The sequence below is a fragment of the Saccostrea echinata genome, unplaced genomic scaffold (genome assembly GCF_033153115.1).
Source record: "Saccostrea echinata isolate AGI-Se365-2 ecotype Australia unplaced genomic scaffold, CSIRO_AGI_Sech_v1 ptg000028l, whole genome shotgun sequence".
NCBI lineage: Eukaryota > Metazoa > Mollusca > Bivalvia > Ostreida > Ostreidae > Saccostrea > Saccostrea echinata.
This window is the reverse complement of record NW_026889777.1, coordinates 7,973,111-7,991,447: the sequence shown is the minus strand read 5'-3', so window position 1 is coordinate 7,991,447 and position 18,337 is coordinate 7,973,111. Positions and strand designations below refer to the sequence as shown.

General features: G+C 32.9%; 1 protein-coding gene across 1 annotated transcript; it reads left to right on the top strand.

Annotated features, from left to right (window-relative positions):
* The first annotated feature begins 8,933 nt into the window (after nucleotides 1–8,933).
* LOC133193975 (aplysianin-A-like) lies at nucleotides 8,934–15,193 on the top strand. Its single transcript, XM_061329887.1, has 4 exons — nucleotides 8,934–9,324; nucleotides 9,756–9,857; nucleotides 13,520–13,765; nucleotides 14,401–15,193. The coding sequence occupies exons 1-4, from the start codon at nucleotides 9,056–9,058 to the stop codon at nucleotides 15,191–15,193; spliced, it is 1,410 nt and encodes a 469-aa protein (XP_061185871.1). The 5' UTR covers nucleotides 8,934–9,055.
* The last annotated feature ends 3,144 nt before the right edge of the window (nucleotides 15,194–18,337 follow it).

Genomic DNA, 18,337 nt, shown 5'->3' with positions numbered 1-18,337 from the left:
GGGTTGTGATGGTCCCCATGCTCATTCTTGGAAAGGATATCCTTATCCACCCATCCCATTGCCGAGATTTGGCCATTTCCGAGAAATGAACTGTTCTTGTTATAAAAAAAATTACTTGCGTGGTAAGAGATATAAGACTCAGAAAAACATAGCTTCTGTGAACAGAACGCTACGGAGTATGTCATATGACCGCATGGATTACGTAATTTGAACATGGGCAGAACGGTGGTAGATAAGCATTAAAATCGGAGAGGACTTCTTTAAAAATAATGAACACTGAAACCTAATTATATTTTTTTTATGGAAGTAATTCAATTAGTTCGCGAACTTTTTGATCACCCCTCGTAGAGTAAGGGAAAATTACAAGAAAAAAAATTTTTGACAATAAAGGGCTTTCAGACAAACATCAAATACTTGACTACAATGACTTGAAGTAAAATCCATTCCCTGTTAAAGATCGAGTTTCGTAAAGGTAATTTTTGTACCCGATTTCCGTTGAAGAGAAATTGTCCTTTTAACTTTCGTAGAATTTTTTTTATCTAATTCATTGTAATGTTCCTCTTAATATCATCACGGGAATTGTTGTTGCATTTGGATTCTTTAAATCTAGTTGAACTTTTTTGAATTTTTGTCAGAAGGAAAACAGTAAAGACCTATGGCAAAAGTGCTGTTGTCAAAAACATTCCAAATTGTAAATCATCATTGCCAAACGTCAGGAAGTGATGTACCGGTACTTCTGGCGAAAAAGTAGCATTGCATTTTTGAGGTTGTTTGTTATACTCCTTCAAATTTAGACCTTTACTCGGCACCAGGGACATTGGGCAGTGAGGTTTCTTTAACGTGCTAATGCCTACCGTGACAAGGGATCTAGGTTTTTAAGTTCTCATGCGAAACATCCGTGACTTTTACATCTAGTACCGAAGCGCTTGGCGAAGGAACAGTCAAAACCTATGTTTACGTTTTAAGTTTGACGCGGCGCGATGAACGAGAATCGATCCCAGACCTACCGACCTGGAAGCAAACTCTTTACCACCAGGTGTTGATACACATTGATTGATTTGACAGAATCGGGGGTGTTAACGTGTCACTATTAAATGTGACACTAATTGTACTGTTGTATATATAGAACAATGCCAAGTCAATAAATGTTCAATTTCAAACTGACAATATACCATCACAGTACCTCAGTCAATAGAGCGCTCGCTCCGTGATAGGAAAGTCGTGTGTTCGAATCTCGGCACTTTGAAGTGAAAGTTGCGGGTCCTTCGGATGAGACCTTAAATACCGACCCCCCCCCCCCCCCCCCCCCTCGTGTCACGGTAGGAGTTGGCACGATAAAAAAAACCCTCAGAACTCAATGGTCATGAGTGCCGATTAACGGTCTAAATTTGATCTCAACATATATGCGTACAGAATAATGTACGTGTGTAAAGATTTATAGCTTTGTGTATATATATGCTAGTCGGCCTTTGATGATCTGTTGGTGGATGAAGCAAATCACGTGACCTTAAACAAAGGTATATAAGCAAGCGCAGCGAAGCTGCGGGGTTCTTTTGAGTCCAGGCAGCAGATAGAAGAAGACGGTTCTTTCGGAGAATAGGTTAGTTGGGTTGATTGCCTAATACTGAGGCTTGCCACGATTATTTCATCAATACTAGGTGGATTGCCTGACGGCGAAGGCTTGCCACAATAAATAAGTAGTATCGCGTGACTAACCATTTAGAGGCCGACCATAGAGGGAAGACAACCCCTCAGAGGCTTGCCTGGTAACCTTTCTAGACAGTGAAAATCTCTGATAGAAGTGGATGACTGTACGTCCTGAATAAGGACAACTCAGTATATCTTCTGTTGTCAGAGGCTTACCACTGGTAATAGGTTAGGACTTGGCATCGTGACAGACACTACGAGCCTGAATAAGGCATAACTGGTGTCTGTCCGGTGGCATTTGTGGACCTCCACTTTGTTTTGTAAATATAAGGCCGACCTTCAAGTGTGTGATTTTCCCTAAGTAAGGGAAGGGCCATATCATATCTGTTTATATTTGCAGGCCAATCATTTTAAATGATCATTTTTAAGAGGAAAATTATTTATTATTTTAATAATTATTTTAATAATCAACCAGGTACGGACCCCTCAACACGTTACACGTGCATAATTGATTTTTTTTCTTTTTTTGTAATTACATGTGGATCGTTATCTTCAAATCGTTTGTTCTTTTCAAATTGATGATAAATATTCTTTGAAACTTGGTTACCTTGTTTACTGGTCCTTTTTTCAGAAAGGGTAGCAGCTTATTATTTTAAAAGCAAAACGTACATGTACTCAATACCCCGAAAATACACAGTCCCTAAATTTAAATGATAAAAGTTCAGTATTACTGCTTCTTGTCCGATGTCATTGAACATAACTCTAAAGTATATTACATGTAATTTCATCATTTCGTTCAAATTTTGTCGTAAATCCCAGACGAAAGCATGCTAACCGCTTTTCAGTATTTTCAGTACTTAGATTGTGATAACATCTTCAATTCGGTTTTTTATTGTCATTTCCGTTCGGTTTTCCTGATGAATATTAAAAGGTTCCACTCTGATAATAAGATATCTCGAATTAACTCAAAACTAGGCATCATCCACATTTTGAGCCATTTGAAATTCTACACTGTTTCTTGTAACTACTGAAGAATATGGGACTTGTGACAGCGTGTGTATGTTTTCTTCTTATTCTCGGACAATCTAAAGGTAATGTAATATTTCTCATGATAAATTCAGTTTTAAATAAAATAATGCATTGAACTTCAAAGTTGATTTACAGGGATTTGAAAGAGTTGACATTTTAATCGTGTTAACTCATCAATGATATATTAAAAATGGTTTTGGAATCAAAATAATATGGGATTTACGTTCTCTGAAGTTAATTTGATTAATGCATAGATATCGGATAAAATATTTCTTAACTCACCCCTCTAAGGTTTTCCCATTAGGTTTATATTGGTTAGGAAATGAAAAAGAAAACTCTACAGCAAACTGCTGAAAAGACTAAAGACAGAAATTATAAAGCTTTCTATAACTAAACTAACCCGCGATCTATGTTTTAACATACCCGTGTGGTCTGTTTTCTCTTTAGATTTTGTTCAATACGTTAAACATTGTACAAAAAAATAATAATGAAAAAAGGCTAACATATATTTGTTTTTCTTTATAATTGCTTTTAGGCGGATGAACCTACCTGACAGATGCATGTAACATTAGTTTGATCGAATTAGTTTTGTACAGACTGTTCCGTATTGACTATAACTGTTTCAAGCGCTTACGAGGGTCATTCAATAAGTAATGCAACATTAATTTTATTTTTTTAAAGTTGAAAAGTTCTATTAAAGAACTCCTAAGCACAGAAAACCCCATAACTTTTCCTTTTGTTGCCGCAAAGAAATTCACTTTTAAAGTAAGCATGGTCACTACACTGAGCTGATGAAAATGAGGGCGTTTCTGAAAACCGTGCTTCATTACATAAATAACTGAAGAACCCGTATTAAAGATATGATTTTGATATGTGGAAAGACTAGTTATTCACGCCGTATAGTTTTCAGATGGATTTGGAAATTAAAAAATGAAAGAGTACAATTAAATGATCGCAGTCAAACTGGTCGATCGAAATCTGTAGGGGCACCAAAAATATCGATGCTGTGAGCAACATGATAACTAAAAATGCCAGATTTACATTGATAGACATTGCTAAGACACGAAACACATTTCATCGTCACAACAGTTTATAGAGTTCTGACAAATGAAATGAGTCTAACAATAATTTTATCAGATGGGTGCCTTACTTTCTTACAAATGGCCAAGAGAAAACACAGATTAAATGTGCCAGTGGTCTTTTCAAAAATAAACATTTTTACCAAAAAAGAAGATTTGATAAACTTGAGTGATGGATAACGAAACATGGGTGTACTTTTTATGGCCAAAAAGGAAGATTATGAATAAAATGTGGAATCAAAGAGAAAGCTGTCGTCCTATTATTGCAAAGTGAAGGAAGGACTCCAAATATGTTTTATTAATTTTTTTTATTCAAGATGTCCGGTAAAACATGTACATACAGCCAAAGGAAGGACTATCAATGGTAACTATTATGTTAAAATTTCACACAGGAAAGTTAAGCAGATTTCCTGCAAAGCAAGTCCAAATACCGGTCCCTAGAGTATTTTTGCTGTATTTGACAACGCTGCTGTAAATAAGCATAGAAAAATAAAGAAAATTTTTAAGAAAGGAAAGTTTACAGAGCTTAGCTATCCCCCATATTCGCTAGATATCAGCCATTGTGAGATATTTTTCTTCCAAAAAATCAGGAAAGCAATCAAAGGAAGATTTTACAATTTCAGGTATACCATGGAAAGTGCTATTCATCAGTGTCCCTAGGGCATCCCTAAAGATGATTATGCTGAGGTTTTCTGGTCATGGGTACAAAAGCTTTAGACGTGTAAATGTTCACAGGGAATGCTTTGAGAGATTTAAAGTATTATGAATTTGCTTTACGTGCTTTTCCTATTTTTAGATGACCTTTTGCATTATTTATTGAACGGCCCTCGAATTAACTAGTTCAGACTGAGTGTCGCATCAAGAATCGAACATTATGAAAAAAAAAATCATGGAAAGTTTATTCTAAAAATAGAATTCTATTGTACAATGAAAACTATGCATTTTTTGCCTCCTCTTTCAGACTAGCATGCACTAGTTCTAAGAAATAACAAATTGTATCATGATTAAAACATTAATCTGGATCTTATCTATCACCAAAAACTTAAGTGGTAATATATATATATATATATATATATATATATATATATATATATATATATATATATATATATATATATATATATATATATATATATATATATATATATATATATAAGATACTACCTGATCAGTTAAATAACAATGATGGATGAGTGAATGCAGGGCATGAAAGATACTACCTGATCAGTTAAATATCAATGATGGATGAGTGAATGCAGGGCATGAATGAAAAGGGAACTCGAGCGCAATTTTAATGGGGAGCGATAACTTATTGTGATCAATACTTTCAGATAACGAAAAGTATATGTCTCAAATATACGTTATTATTACATTTTACTTATTCTTTGAATAGGCAGCCAATGTGAAAAAAAAAATGAAGCAAAATAATTTATTATGAATTTTATTATGAATACTTTCTGAAGAAAAAAAAAAACAGATTCATACAATGCTGTGCGACCGATGATGCATGTACATCTTTTTTTTTCACGTACATTTTCGTATATATGCATATTTTTTTCTTTTATAACATATATCTTTACATTCATATTTTTTGGGTGAAGAAAAGCACTTGCGTTAAATCATACATTAATTAGTGATTAGAAATAATAATTAAAACAACCCCAATGGTTTATGGATAATTCATGAAATTGTTTATCATAGATAACGATAATTAAATGTCTCCATAAAAATCCTTACAAACAAAGATACATAGTGGGTTGCAGTAAATGTTCTACCAAGCCTCTTTCTTTACTCCTCACTAAAATATTTACAGCAGTGAAGGGGAAACTTCAGGAGTACTGTGCAACAGTATATTCAAGCAGTGATGAAAATCAGATGTGGATCTCCAAGGAACTTTTCGAAAAATTTGAAATCACGAAATTTTAAGAAAATCAATAACTTCAAAACGTACAGCTTTTCAACACTTTGTACAACCATTCCTCACGATAAATTAAAGCTCAGGCTTTTTGACATCATAGATAGCTGCTTTGTCAATAAAAATGTAACTCGTAAATATACTTACCTTTTCATTGGTCATTTGCAAAAGTATTTTGTTAAAACATTCTGATTGTAAACACAAGTACTCTGAAGTTGATGTTAAAAATATGTTTGCGTTTTTGATTGACAGTATCTATGTAGTTTTTGGAGATCATGGCCAACAATCTGTTGGAATTCCCATGGGTACCAATTGCACCTCTTATAAGCAGACCTATTTTTCAATTCTGAAGAAAACACACTCTGTGGCCTTCATCTCGACATTTACCGGTAGATAAATTGACCACGTATTATCAATTAACAGTAGTTACTTCCATTTATATTTCGACTCGATATATCACAGTGAGGTTGAAATAAAACACAGTCATATTTCGTATTTGGATTTTTTTCTATAATGATAACTTAACAACAAATCTTTATGATAAATGTGATGACTTCAATTTTTCAATCGTCAACTCCCCTTACTTTTGTAGCAATAAACCTTTATTACCTGTTTATGGGGTTTCTGACTCCAAGTTGATTCGATACGCAAGAACATGTGCATGATAGCATTTGAAGAATGTTCTGAAAGAGACTTTGTATAATTTAATATTCTTTTCTTTGCACGTTTAGGTTGTATACAGTTGCCCTACGTATTGACAATTTCTAAAACGAGACAAGCTATTGAAAAACAAGTTGATGAAACAAGGAAATCAACAGTCTCGCTTGATCTCTTCATTCTGCAAGTTTTATGGTCGAATCAATGACCTAGACAGCAAATACTGCTTTTCATTAAGTCAAATGCTAACTGACTTTTTTGATACTTATTGTTAGGTCACTATTTACACGCTGAGTTGTGTACGGCGGGTGTGACCGGTCGGCAGGGGATGCTCACTCCCCCATGACTTTAATGTTTTTGGAGGTCCATGTTTGCTCTCCCATTTGTATTGTATAAATGGACTATGAGCTTGAATATTGTTCGTTTTATATATATATATATATATATATATATATATATATATATATATATATATATATATATATATATATATATATATATATATATATATATATATATATATATATAATATAATATAATATACGCTTAATTGTGGCACCTGACATTCCCTGCTGACTTCCTTGCTGACTAAATAAAATAAAAGATAAAATACAGTATACATATAGTTTAACATTCTACGTTACTCTTATTCCAATAATCGATAAGTTTTAATACACATCTAAGAACACATTCAAAAGTTGATGTATTTTCATTTTAATCAAGAATATAACTTATGTAGAGTCTAATTTCTAGCAAATTGATTTCAAATAATACTGGCCCAAAAAACTTTGGTCACTACACACCTTTTAGGAATACTAAACTTTAAAAAATATTGAGTTTTTTTCTTTTCTGACATTTCCAAGCAGAAGTACTCATTTTAGCCGTTTGACTTAGTCCCACAGTTTTAAAGTTTGAAGTTGCCAAAGACTTCTTTCAAAGGTTCATCTTACTGTAGTTAATGGTTTCAAAGGTGTAGCAACACCATACTTTCCAAGGAAATATACATGTAATACTAAATTGAAGGTCCAGGTTCTCGGTCATTACATTTTAATTTTCAGTGTTCATGCATAATCTTATTGCTACAAACCAGCTGACTTAGTTTTTGGCAGAAACACTCAAGACATTTCCATAGTTTAGGTCCTTTCAGTACTGATGTTCTAGAGTAGGATTTCCCACATAGTCAGTTTTCCCACCAGATTTGAATCTTTAAACCAAACCTGTACTCTACAGTAGGATCCCCCCGAGGGGAAATCTCACATTAAAGTCAAATTTCCCCTTTTTCTTTCTCAGAGTAGGATTTCCCCTCTCTTATCAATGTTTAAATCATATCGAAAATATTTTGGCTAAAAGTTTTTACGAAAGTTAACTGTTTTTTTTTTAATGGAAATATGAGTGTTTTCTACTCCAGAATTATCAAATCTAGTATGAAATCTTAAATCATTGAGTCTCAACCAAGAATTTTAACTCATATAGGAAATTGTAAAAATTAGTCACTCAAAAATCGGGGTTAAAAGCCAAAACTAACAATAAAAACACTGCTTTTGCAAGCCGAAGCATAAGCATGTCTCCATGACCCCCAGCGGTGTTATATTGGATTTGAAAGCAGATAGCAAAAACTCACTTAAAATTTTGCAAAATTTCAAATTTTGAGAAATACATGTAAATAACTTATTTTTAGTTCCATGGCATCTGCACTTATTTTGGATATTTAAACACCAGAAACTAAGAGAGACTTACATATCAATAATATGTAAATATAGTTTGAAATACAATTGCAGAAAAAATCCATTGAAAGTAATATTCCTTTTTGTTTCCATGGACATAGTTAAAATTTTGTCCAACCGATTACATTGTACCAATTTTTTTTCCAGAAACCAGTTTGACCAGATGAAAAGAATAAGATTTTAATGTATTAAAAGAATGGTTGGACAATTACTGAGAAAAATGAGATTCAAAATTTCATTTTTTCATACTTTGTATGTTTCAATGGAACTGGTCACCATTTGAAGAAGGGGCATTGTAACAATGTGTCGCCCCCTCCCCCTCATACATAAGTACCACCATGATATTTATTGGGGGGATTGGCTCGGGGGGTATCGCAATCTATAACTACAACGCAGAGTGGGATTCCCCCCCCCCCCGGAAAATTGAATCTGATGTGGGATTTCCGTGGGGGGAAAATCCTACTCTATCTAGTCAATTTTTCGTGGGGGGAAATCTTACTCTAGAGCCTATTTTCCGTGGGGAAATCCCACTCTAGAGCCAGTTTTCCGGGGGAAATGATTTTATGGAGGAAAGCCTACTCTATAAGACCGGTACCTAACTACATATTTACACGTATTATATACGTTATTCTGCAAATGTCAATTGACCTAAGATACTTCATTTAAAAACAAAATTTTCAGTGAAAATGCCTAATTCTTGCACGGGTTCCTTCTAACAAAATATATATATATATGGTTTTTTTGGGGGGTGGTGTCATAAAAACATAAAAACAGGACTTTTAACTAAAAAATCTAAATGAAGGAAACGTTTTTGATGTTCCAAGTCAGATTTTGACACTCTTGGTAATTTTTTTCGTAACATTTTTTGTGCTTCTTAAGGAGGTTACGTGGAGGATATATCCATTATCGGGGCCGGTATTGGCGGTACCTACACAGGATGGAGGTTAAGAAACAAAGGCCTCCGGATTGGAATTTACGAATACTCTAATCGTGTCGGAGGCAGGATGTATACGAGAACTTTTCCAGATGCCCCTGATCTTCCCATTGAGTTTGGCGCAATGCGGCTGATACCTGCTCGCCACTTGAGGATGATAAAAGCCGGGAGAGAATTAGGATTAAGATTCGTACATTTTGTTGAGGAATTTGGGCGCATTCCCGAACGCACCCGCCTTTATCTACGAAACAGCCACCTGTCAATCCCCGAGCTAGGGACTTCAAGAACCCCCTATAAACTCAGGCCAGCGGAGAGAAGAAATCCTACTGACCTACAAAGGTAAGAATTTTATGATTAAAATTTTGTTATTTTGCTTTTTTTTAAAAAAAGAAAAGAAGACATTCCAAGTGATAAAGTGATTTTAATAGATGTTTTTTTCTACGCAAAGTATTGATTTAAGAGGTTTTGATTGCACTTTAATGCTAGTAGAATTTGTTTTCATTAGTATTAATAATATGTTGAACAACATTAATGATGAGCTGAATTGTTGACTTCTAATTTTTTTTCCACACTGGATTGAAAAATAGATGATCATATGGAAACATAAAAAGAGACATTCAAATGGATGAAAGTGACAGTTGTAATTCATAATTGTAAAACATTTAAAATGAATTAAATTGCGGATTCTTCATCTCTCTAAAAGATGTTTGGACATATTCAAACATTAAGAAGATAAAATCAATGCATGCTTTTCAAAAAATACATTTTAGGTCATTATCAGAAAGGTTTACAAACTACAACGGCTCTGATCCAAATACAGAACGTTTCACTGCCGTCACTCTTAGAGATGGGATACCTTTATATTTCCAGAGGTTTGTCACGTTGTATTTATTCTATTTTTATTTTTAAAAAATCAAAAATAAAAAAAAAATGATTTTATTGAAAGATAAAATAATTACCCCCCCCCCCCCATTGATATTGTATTAGCCCAATTAATGTTTCATGATATTACACTATTTTTTTTTCTGTTTTCTTAAGGACAAAGGATACAAAAAATATTAAAGGAAATTGTAAAAAGCTTGTACAAGATTTATTAGTCGCCCGCGTGCCACAGCGGTTAGAGCGTTTGCTCTAGAGTCGCAGTGTAAGGAGTTGATCCTTACGTCACGGGTTCGAATCCACTGCGGGACGTGGAGACCGGTCCTTTGGATGATACCGTATAAACTGAGGTCCCGTGTCGCAGTAGGTGTTGGCAAGAGAAAGATTCCTCACTGCTCAATGGCCTTAAGTGCCGAGTATAGGCCCTCCACTGGCAAGTGGTGGCTTCACTATATGAGTGAAAAATTCGAGAGGGACGTTAAACAACAAACAAACAAATTAAACAAGTTTTATTAATGCTAAAACACATAATTGTCATCAAGTTTCCCTATCAAACCAGCCTCATTTTTCATACTCCCCAAATCACAACATTGATATCGACACTGTATGCAAATCATGAATGTACAAAACTTCGCAAATATGAATATTAATTTACTACAATCTTACCGTAAACAAATTGAAGTTTATTGAAAAAATATATAGAAACTAAGATACCCCCATTGTCCGAAGATTTTGGGTATCTCTTGACCTTAAAACCTCTTTTTATGCGTCAAATGAAGTGCGTTAGGGAAAAAATCATTTTAATTGGTAATACCGTCGTAAACATGTGATTGTTTCTGAAATTTATTACCTCTCTACTTCAAATTTAAATGTCATTTGTACGGAAGCGTATTAGGACCGCAGCAGTATCTTTTATTAATTTGTTATAACAAATTAGTAATCTGTTATAACAAATTGCTAATCTGTTATAACAAATTACTAAACTGTTATAACAAATTAGTAATCTGTTTTAACAAATTGATAATTTGTTATAACAAATTGATAATTTGTTATAACAAATTAATAATTTGTTATAACAAATTAATAATTTGTTATAACAAATTAGTAATTTTTTAAAACAAATTAATAAAAGATACTGCTGCGGCCCTAATACGATTCCGTACATTTGTCCTATTTGTAGCGAACATGACACACTTCGTTTTTATTTTTTTTAAAATTTTTTTTGGCTGTTGGAAAGATAATGACAGATTATGGTTCTTCTTTGTAAAGTGTACATTATTAAACATGTCATGCATCTACTTCCTAGTATTTGCATGCCCATAGAATTTATATGAAAATAAACTTTAAAAAGGCTAAGAAGCAATGTGTCTGTAATGAAGTGTACTCATTTGACCACGAAATTTCTATCAGTACTAGTATTTCATAATAAATCACATTAAAAATGCTGAAATTGGAATATTTATAGAATAAATAAAAATATTGAAATTCCGAATCGCTATATTATATAAAAAGGCATGAAATTCCTAATCGCTATATAAAAAAGCATGATATTGTAAATCAATTTGTCAAACATTGTTATTCCGATACATTACTTCATATCAACCCCACTGAATATTTCTTCTTTATTCAGCTTCCCTTAATCAATCCATTAGATTTAAACTAGTGAGAACAGGTTTTTCAAGACCACCTGTATGAGAGTTTACCATTATTAAAGCATATCATGACGTATAGATAAGTATTGACATTTTAAAGTACTTAACACTACTTTAAACGATTTTATACTGACATAAATATACACAATAAAATGTCTCTTTTGAAATAACATAGTGGATATCTACAGTGTACGGTATGTCAATTGTTTGAGAAGGCTTATGCGTCAGAACGGGGGGCGGGGGGGGGGCTGGGGCGGACTTAGCCCCCCCCACCACTTTTTTTTGCATACCTATAATATAGGCATTGAAAATTGGGGCTTACTTTTTTGTTGGTTTTGTTCAATTACCCCCCCCCCCCCCCACTTTCAATTTGCTTCCGTCGCCTATGGAAGGAAATCGTATACAATATTCAATTCTGAAATTATTACATTATCGGGAAATGAATGACAGTTTTCCTCCTTATTTACGTAAGAGTTACATTAAGAACTAAGAAGTCATATACCCAATATGCATTAATCCATTTGGAAATACACAAATCTGACCATATAAACAATTTAAGAAAAAAACCCCCATAAGTTGCATGCTCTCTTACCTGGAAAAAATAATGCTGCGTAGAACTAAGAAGAATATAGGTTTACAGGTAAAGAACATTGAACGTCAGGCTTGGTGCGAACTACATTGTAAAGTAATGCATTACATAAACATTACTTCAAGAATTTGGGCATGAAATAAACAATACCATTACTTTAGCTTCTTAAGTAATGCATTACATTACCATTACATTACCATTACTTTGGCAAAGTAATGCATTACCATTACTTTTGGAGGTTTTCACAAATAAAAATACAAAACTTAGCAACCATTTTCATAAACACCCATTCAAAAGTAAACATGATGAATAATAATTCAAATTTTATTTCAAGTACTTGTATATATTACACAGTAAATAATTTACATATATATATTTATTATTCATAGGAGGCTCGAACTTTTCAATTGCCAATAAGATAAAAACACGTACATGTACATGTATAATATGCACTTTTTGTGTAACTATTAATGTCATAAATCAATTTAATTTTTGGGGCATGCAATTTACTCCCTCCCAAATACTAAAAATAATCTTAATAAGACATATAAAGATTATTTGGATCTAGTACCTTAAATTATTACAAGAATTAAATACATTGACAAACTTGCAAAAAGGGTTGGACAGTACATTTTGCTATTTTAAAAGTAGAATGCTTGTCTTCTATTCCTTTTGGTGAATGAATTTGTCATGATTAATAACTAGACCAGGTCAATAAATGTTTCATAAACGTAGTCAGAAGAAAAAGACTTGATTTTTGGAATTTTTCTCAAAACAATACATTGTTTTAATTATTACATAACCTTAGAGGCATTGTGTATTTAACTTTTGATGACACTCTATTTAAGAGGTGACAATTATCTGTTTACATTGTACATTAATTATTGTGCCTCATACTGGAATTATTTTTAAAGGATATTTTTAAAAAAACTCTTTAAAATATTCTTTGAAATTAAATCTGATCTTAAATAAGTATGAAAATTCAAATGTGTGGAAATTGTACTTTCAACAGAATAAAAAAATGTATGTAAATAGATATAGAGAGTTTATTTAGATAGGTTAGTTTTCTCATTCATTTCTATTATTTAAGAAAAAAATTAATTCCAATTATTTCCATGTCCATTTTCAATTTTTTAAAATAGGTATATACAAAATAATGCTTTGTAATGCTATGTAATGCCAGCATTACTCTGGATTTGAGAAGGTAATGCATTACATTACCATTACATGTAATGCAATTTTTTTGGCATTACACATTACTAGCATTACTTCGAGTTGAAGTAACGCATTGCAATGCTTTACCATTACATTTAGCATTCCCCCAAGCCTGCTGAACATCATGTCTGTTGAGCACAATTTATTTTAAAAAAATGTCATAATACTTCTAACCTACACATTATAAAATTATTTACAGCTACAAAGAAGTCTTGCGAAAAACTGGAATAAGCAATGAGGCATACAATTATATATTTGACAACAGTTTGTTCAAATTTGGTCTTGGTGATGATGATCAAAGCATTATACGATTTCCCAGAACACGAAGAGGATTCGAAGAGAACACTATTTCCACTGGATTACCAAGGGTCGTCTCTGTTCCTACAGGAATGGGTTCATATCCCACAGGATTTCTGAGGCAATACCTATCACGGAACCCCAGAAGGTATCTATAAAGTTGAAGTTTTGTAGAAAATGGATTGTTCATGCATAGAAAAAAAAATGAAAAAAATCCCGTTTTATACTCTATGAAGATGGTTGGATCATCTACATTTCATGAAATATCGGTATGTGTTCTTAGTAATGTAGCTGAATTGCATAATAAACAGAAGTCTATGACAAGATTTGACTATTACACGATGTTAAAGTCCATTCAAATGAAGTGTTAGTGGGAAAGATGATCAAATCACCGAAGAGTCTACAGAATGTACCTTTTTCAATGCCCCCCCCCCCCCCAAAAAAAAGCCCATCCGAACAGAAGCAATTTCAACATCTAAATAAAACTACATTTATCAGACTATAAAAGGAAGCTGATATTGTCATCTATAGGTTGGATTTGATGTTCTATTTGACAAAAAAGAAGTAAAACAACATTTAAATGAAACTTTTTACACTACATGAGATAAAGAGTTTTTTTTACTGCAATAAGCTATTTGTTAAATGTAACATACTAATGAAAATATTGATTTCTTTAACCAGAGGATTTAAATAAAATAAATCTCAAACTAGATATCTAAATCTTTTTTCTTTTACTTAAACTGATCTTCAGTTCATTAATTGTTCAACACATTCTTGTTACAGGCACAGGTATCATCCAAACCGTCAACTTATAAAAATTTCAAAAATTAAAAGAGGACTCTACCGATTGAGATTTAGAAGAACAAGAACTATCAATGGCAGAACTATTCCTACGATGAAATACTTCGACATTTTCACACGTAATGTAATACTAGCCTTACCAAAGATAGCCATACAGCGGATTCAGATGCCAAACTCAAACAATCCCGTTTTCCAATCGGCACTCAATTCGGTGATTGATGTTCAAGCATCGAGAATATTCCTTATATACGATTATCCTTGGTGGCTTAATGAACGCTTCAATTTCACGTTTACCCAGGCAGATCTACCATACAGGCAATCTTTCCATTGGGGGATATCTCGTACTGGTAAGGCAGTTTTACTCATGTCTTATGCGGATTCCGATGATGCTGTGTTCTGGAGTCATCTTCAACGGAGAGGAAATGTCATTAGCAAAATGAATGATGATACTCGAGTAACGGATGAGGTTATAAGGCACGCACATATTCAGATGTCCAAAGTTTACAAGATAAACTTCAAACATATTCCTGCTCCTGTAGATGCTATGATGTTTGTTTGGGATAAGTATCCCTATAATGGAGCATGGGTATCTTGGAAACCCGGATCAAGATGGTACGACATCAAAAACTATCTGACAGCACCATTTCCTCAAGACAATATATTTATTGTCCATGGTTACTGGGGAGCGGAACATAACGGCTGGGGGGAGAGTTCGTTGGATGCTGCTGATGATGTGTTAACCTACTTTGGTCTTCCATCTTATTTGTCCTTGTAGACAAGTAGAATAAATAAAAAAGAATACACTGCATTTTAATGTTTAAAGCTATAAGTAACACTTTAGAAGCTTATAGTTAGTGAGGATACATTTAACATGCAAACACAATTTCTCACGAATGCTTCAGTCGAAAATGGGTTAACACGGTAGAAAATAAAGTTCCTAACACTTTACCTTCTGTCATGACAAACTGTTACTGATTACAGCTGATTATCATTACTGATTACGAAAAGTAGTGTACGTTGATACAGAAGTAAAATGTAAGGAACTTTATTACATTTTCAACGGTGAAATACTGCGATTTATTTATTGAATAAAACTTATATTCTGTCACAGTGTGAACGGATATCAAAGTGATATTCAATGTGAGAGAATATCAGACGTGCGGAAAAACTCTCAATTTTCTTTCCATTCAATAAGAGTGTTAAAAAATATTCTCTGGCCTTTCATAAGATAAAGATAGTAACTAAACCATTCTTCCCAAATATGTTGCTAAAATTCGCGTTTACAATCCCAAAATTGCTAAGCTATGACGTCTCAAACGCTCAACTATGACGTCCTTGACACTGTAACGAAAAGACAGCGGCAAAGGGAAAATCAATGAAAATGTAATAAGCAGAAAATTCAATGTTTTGTAGTTGGATATGCTATTTATTTCACTCGTGAGACAAGATTTTTTTTTATATTTTTACTCGTGCTTCGCACTCTTCCCACTTGTGATATAAAATCCATATCCAACTACAAAACATTGAATATCATCTATGCGTGTTTACGCATTTTTGATTAAACATTCGTGAGAAAACTGACAGAGAATAAAACTACCAAAGTTTCTTCAAATATTTTGTTTTAATCCACAACAATTTTTGCTTTTTACAATTTTTTACTTTTACATTTTTTTTCAATCTAACAATCGCTAAGCTATGAGGTCTCAACCGCTCAGCTATGACGTCACAGCCTATGATGCCGTGTTACAAAAAGACAGAGGCAAAGGAAAAATCAAATATAGTAAATAGAAAAATTCAATGTGTTGTAGTTGAAACAGGGTTTTTTCCTCATATTTTCTCGAGTGCGAAGCACTCGTGAATATATATATATATATATATATATATATATATATATATATATATATATATATATATATATATATATATATATATATATATATATATATATATATATATATATAAATTTCCTGTCCCACTTGTGAAATAAATTTCATATCCAACTACAATGGAAACACGGAGAAATTTATTTGACAGAAAAAGCCGGAGATCAGTCAAAAAAGGCTACCATCTTTGCACACCTTTAACCAAACCACCGAAACTTCACCTTTCAAATGCTAATGATTATTAAGATTTTAAGAAAAAGTGTATGAATGAGCATTGATTCAGAATAAAATTTTCAAGGCCTCTCAAAATTCATTGTTTCAACCCCCCCCCCCCAAAAAAAAAACAAAACAAAAACAAAAACAAACTCAAACCTACTTTAAACCTTAAATAGCCTTTCTTTTCAAAATGAATGTAATCTAAAGTAATCACAGGTAATCATAATTGTTTTCACGTTTTTGTTATCACTCTGCCAATTTGACGAATATTCGTTCTCGTTTATTCCATAAAAATCAATTTTATAAAGATTGCATTGCATCCACATCCAAATCTGAACTGATTTGAATTGTAATAAATCACAATTTTCCCCTAATTTGTAAATTAACATCGGTGAAAAGTCTATAATTGTTTTTACATTTAAGGTTCATGGATCAATTAATGTGCATGAAAATTGAAAGATGATTTTTAGATGAAATGCTGAATATGTACAACAAATTCTTCTTATATTTTATCATACATATTATATTATAAATTATTCCTTATATTGTGGCATATTTATATTCTACACAATAGTCCAGAAATCTCAAGTTAACAAACAATAGCTTAACACATATCAAAATAACTGAGAACATTAACTAAAGGAATAAATCTTGTTAATACATGTAAGAGAAAAACTCTGTTAATTATTAATTAAAGATAGGGTTATCATGCAATAATGAGAAACAATCATGTCATTACGAGAAGAGAGCGTTGATAAAGGATAAGAATATTTACATTTCCATGTACATTTTCAAATTTCTTTTTCCCACGAAAAAATACAAATTAGGATTTCATAAAGCCATTTGATCATCATGTGGCAGAACTGTCTTATCGTTTGCGTGGCTAAGTAATACACAGGGCGGGACTTGCTTTCTAATCATTGAATCAAAATAATGTAGAGTACAGTGAACGCGGTTTATGCATTTACCGCGCATCCCCGCGGTGTGATTCTCATCGCGGTTAGTCTCAGGTAAAAACCGCGTGCCCCCGCGGTTCGGCCATCCAGATAATTCACACCTCCGCGGTGCAGCCTACCGATCATAGGTAAAAAACAGTCTTGGTCTAAAACGCGAGTTATCTCCCTTCGAAATTATAAACCAAACAAAATAAAACGAAACCAAACAGAAAGAAAGAAAAATAAAAAAAAAATGCAACAGTTATGATATTAAAAATATAGAAGCTGAAATATTAGAATATTTTAGGTACAAAATGAAAATAAATTTTCTAATTAAAATATATTCTCGTGTATCCAAGATAATTTTTAAAACTTTTATTGCAATTTTCAAATAGCGGTATATATAAGCCTTGAACAAACAATGTGTTCATTCTATTAGAAGCGACGACATTCGATATAAATTACTGTAGGTGATATAGTTTTACGACTATGCAAGGTAATATACCCAATATGCTATCCATGACATTCGATATTAATTAATACTTTCGTAGTGTGTTTTGTAAATTTAAGATATGTTTTTTAGGTGATTTGATTAAAGAATGCATCTATCGCAGTTTCAATTTTATTGGAAAGGGGGGAGGGCTATGAATAATTTTTTTTTTAATTATTAAAATTCCAATATAAGATTAAAATAAGCAGAAGATTTTGGTTGTAATTACATGTATCATTCTCTTGAGTCGCCTGTGAAACGTCATTCCTATCTAAATGTATTCCGGGCGTAGTTCTTAAAATCAGTTGGAATGGGATATTGCGTGTGCGTAATTTGATGACCTTTCAGTCCGTAGAAGATATGTAAAATTATGTAATGTCTAGAGCTGGACCTGG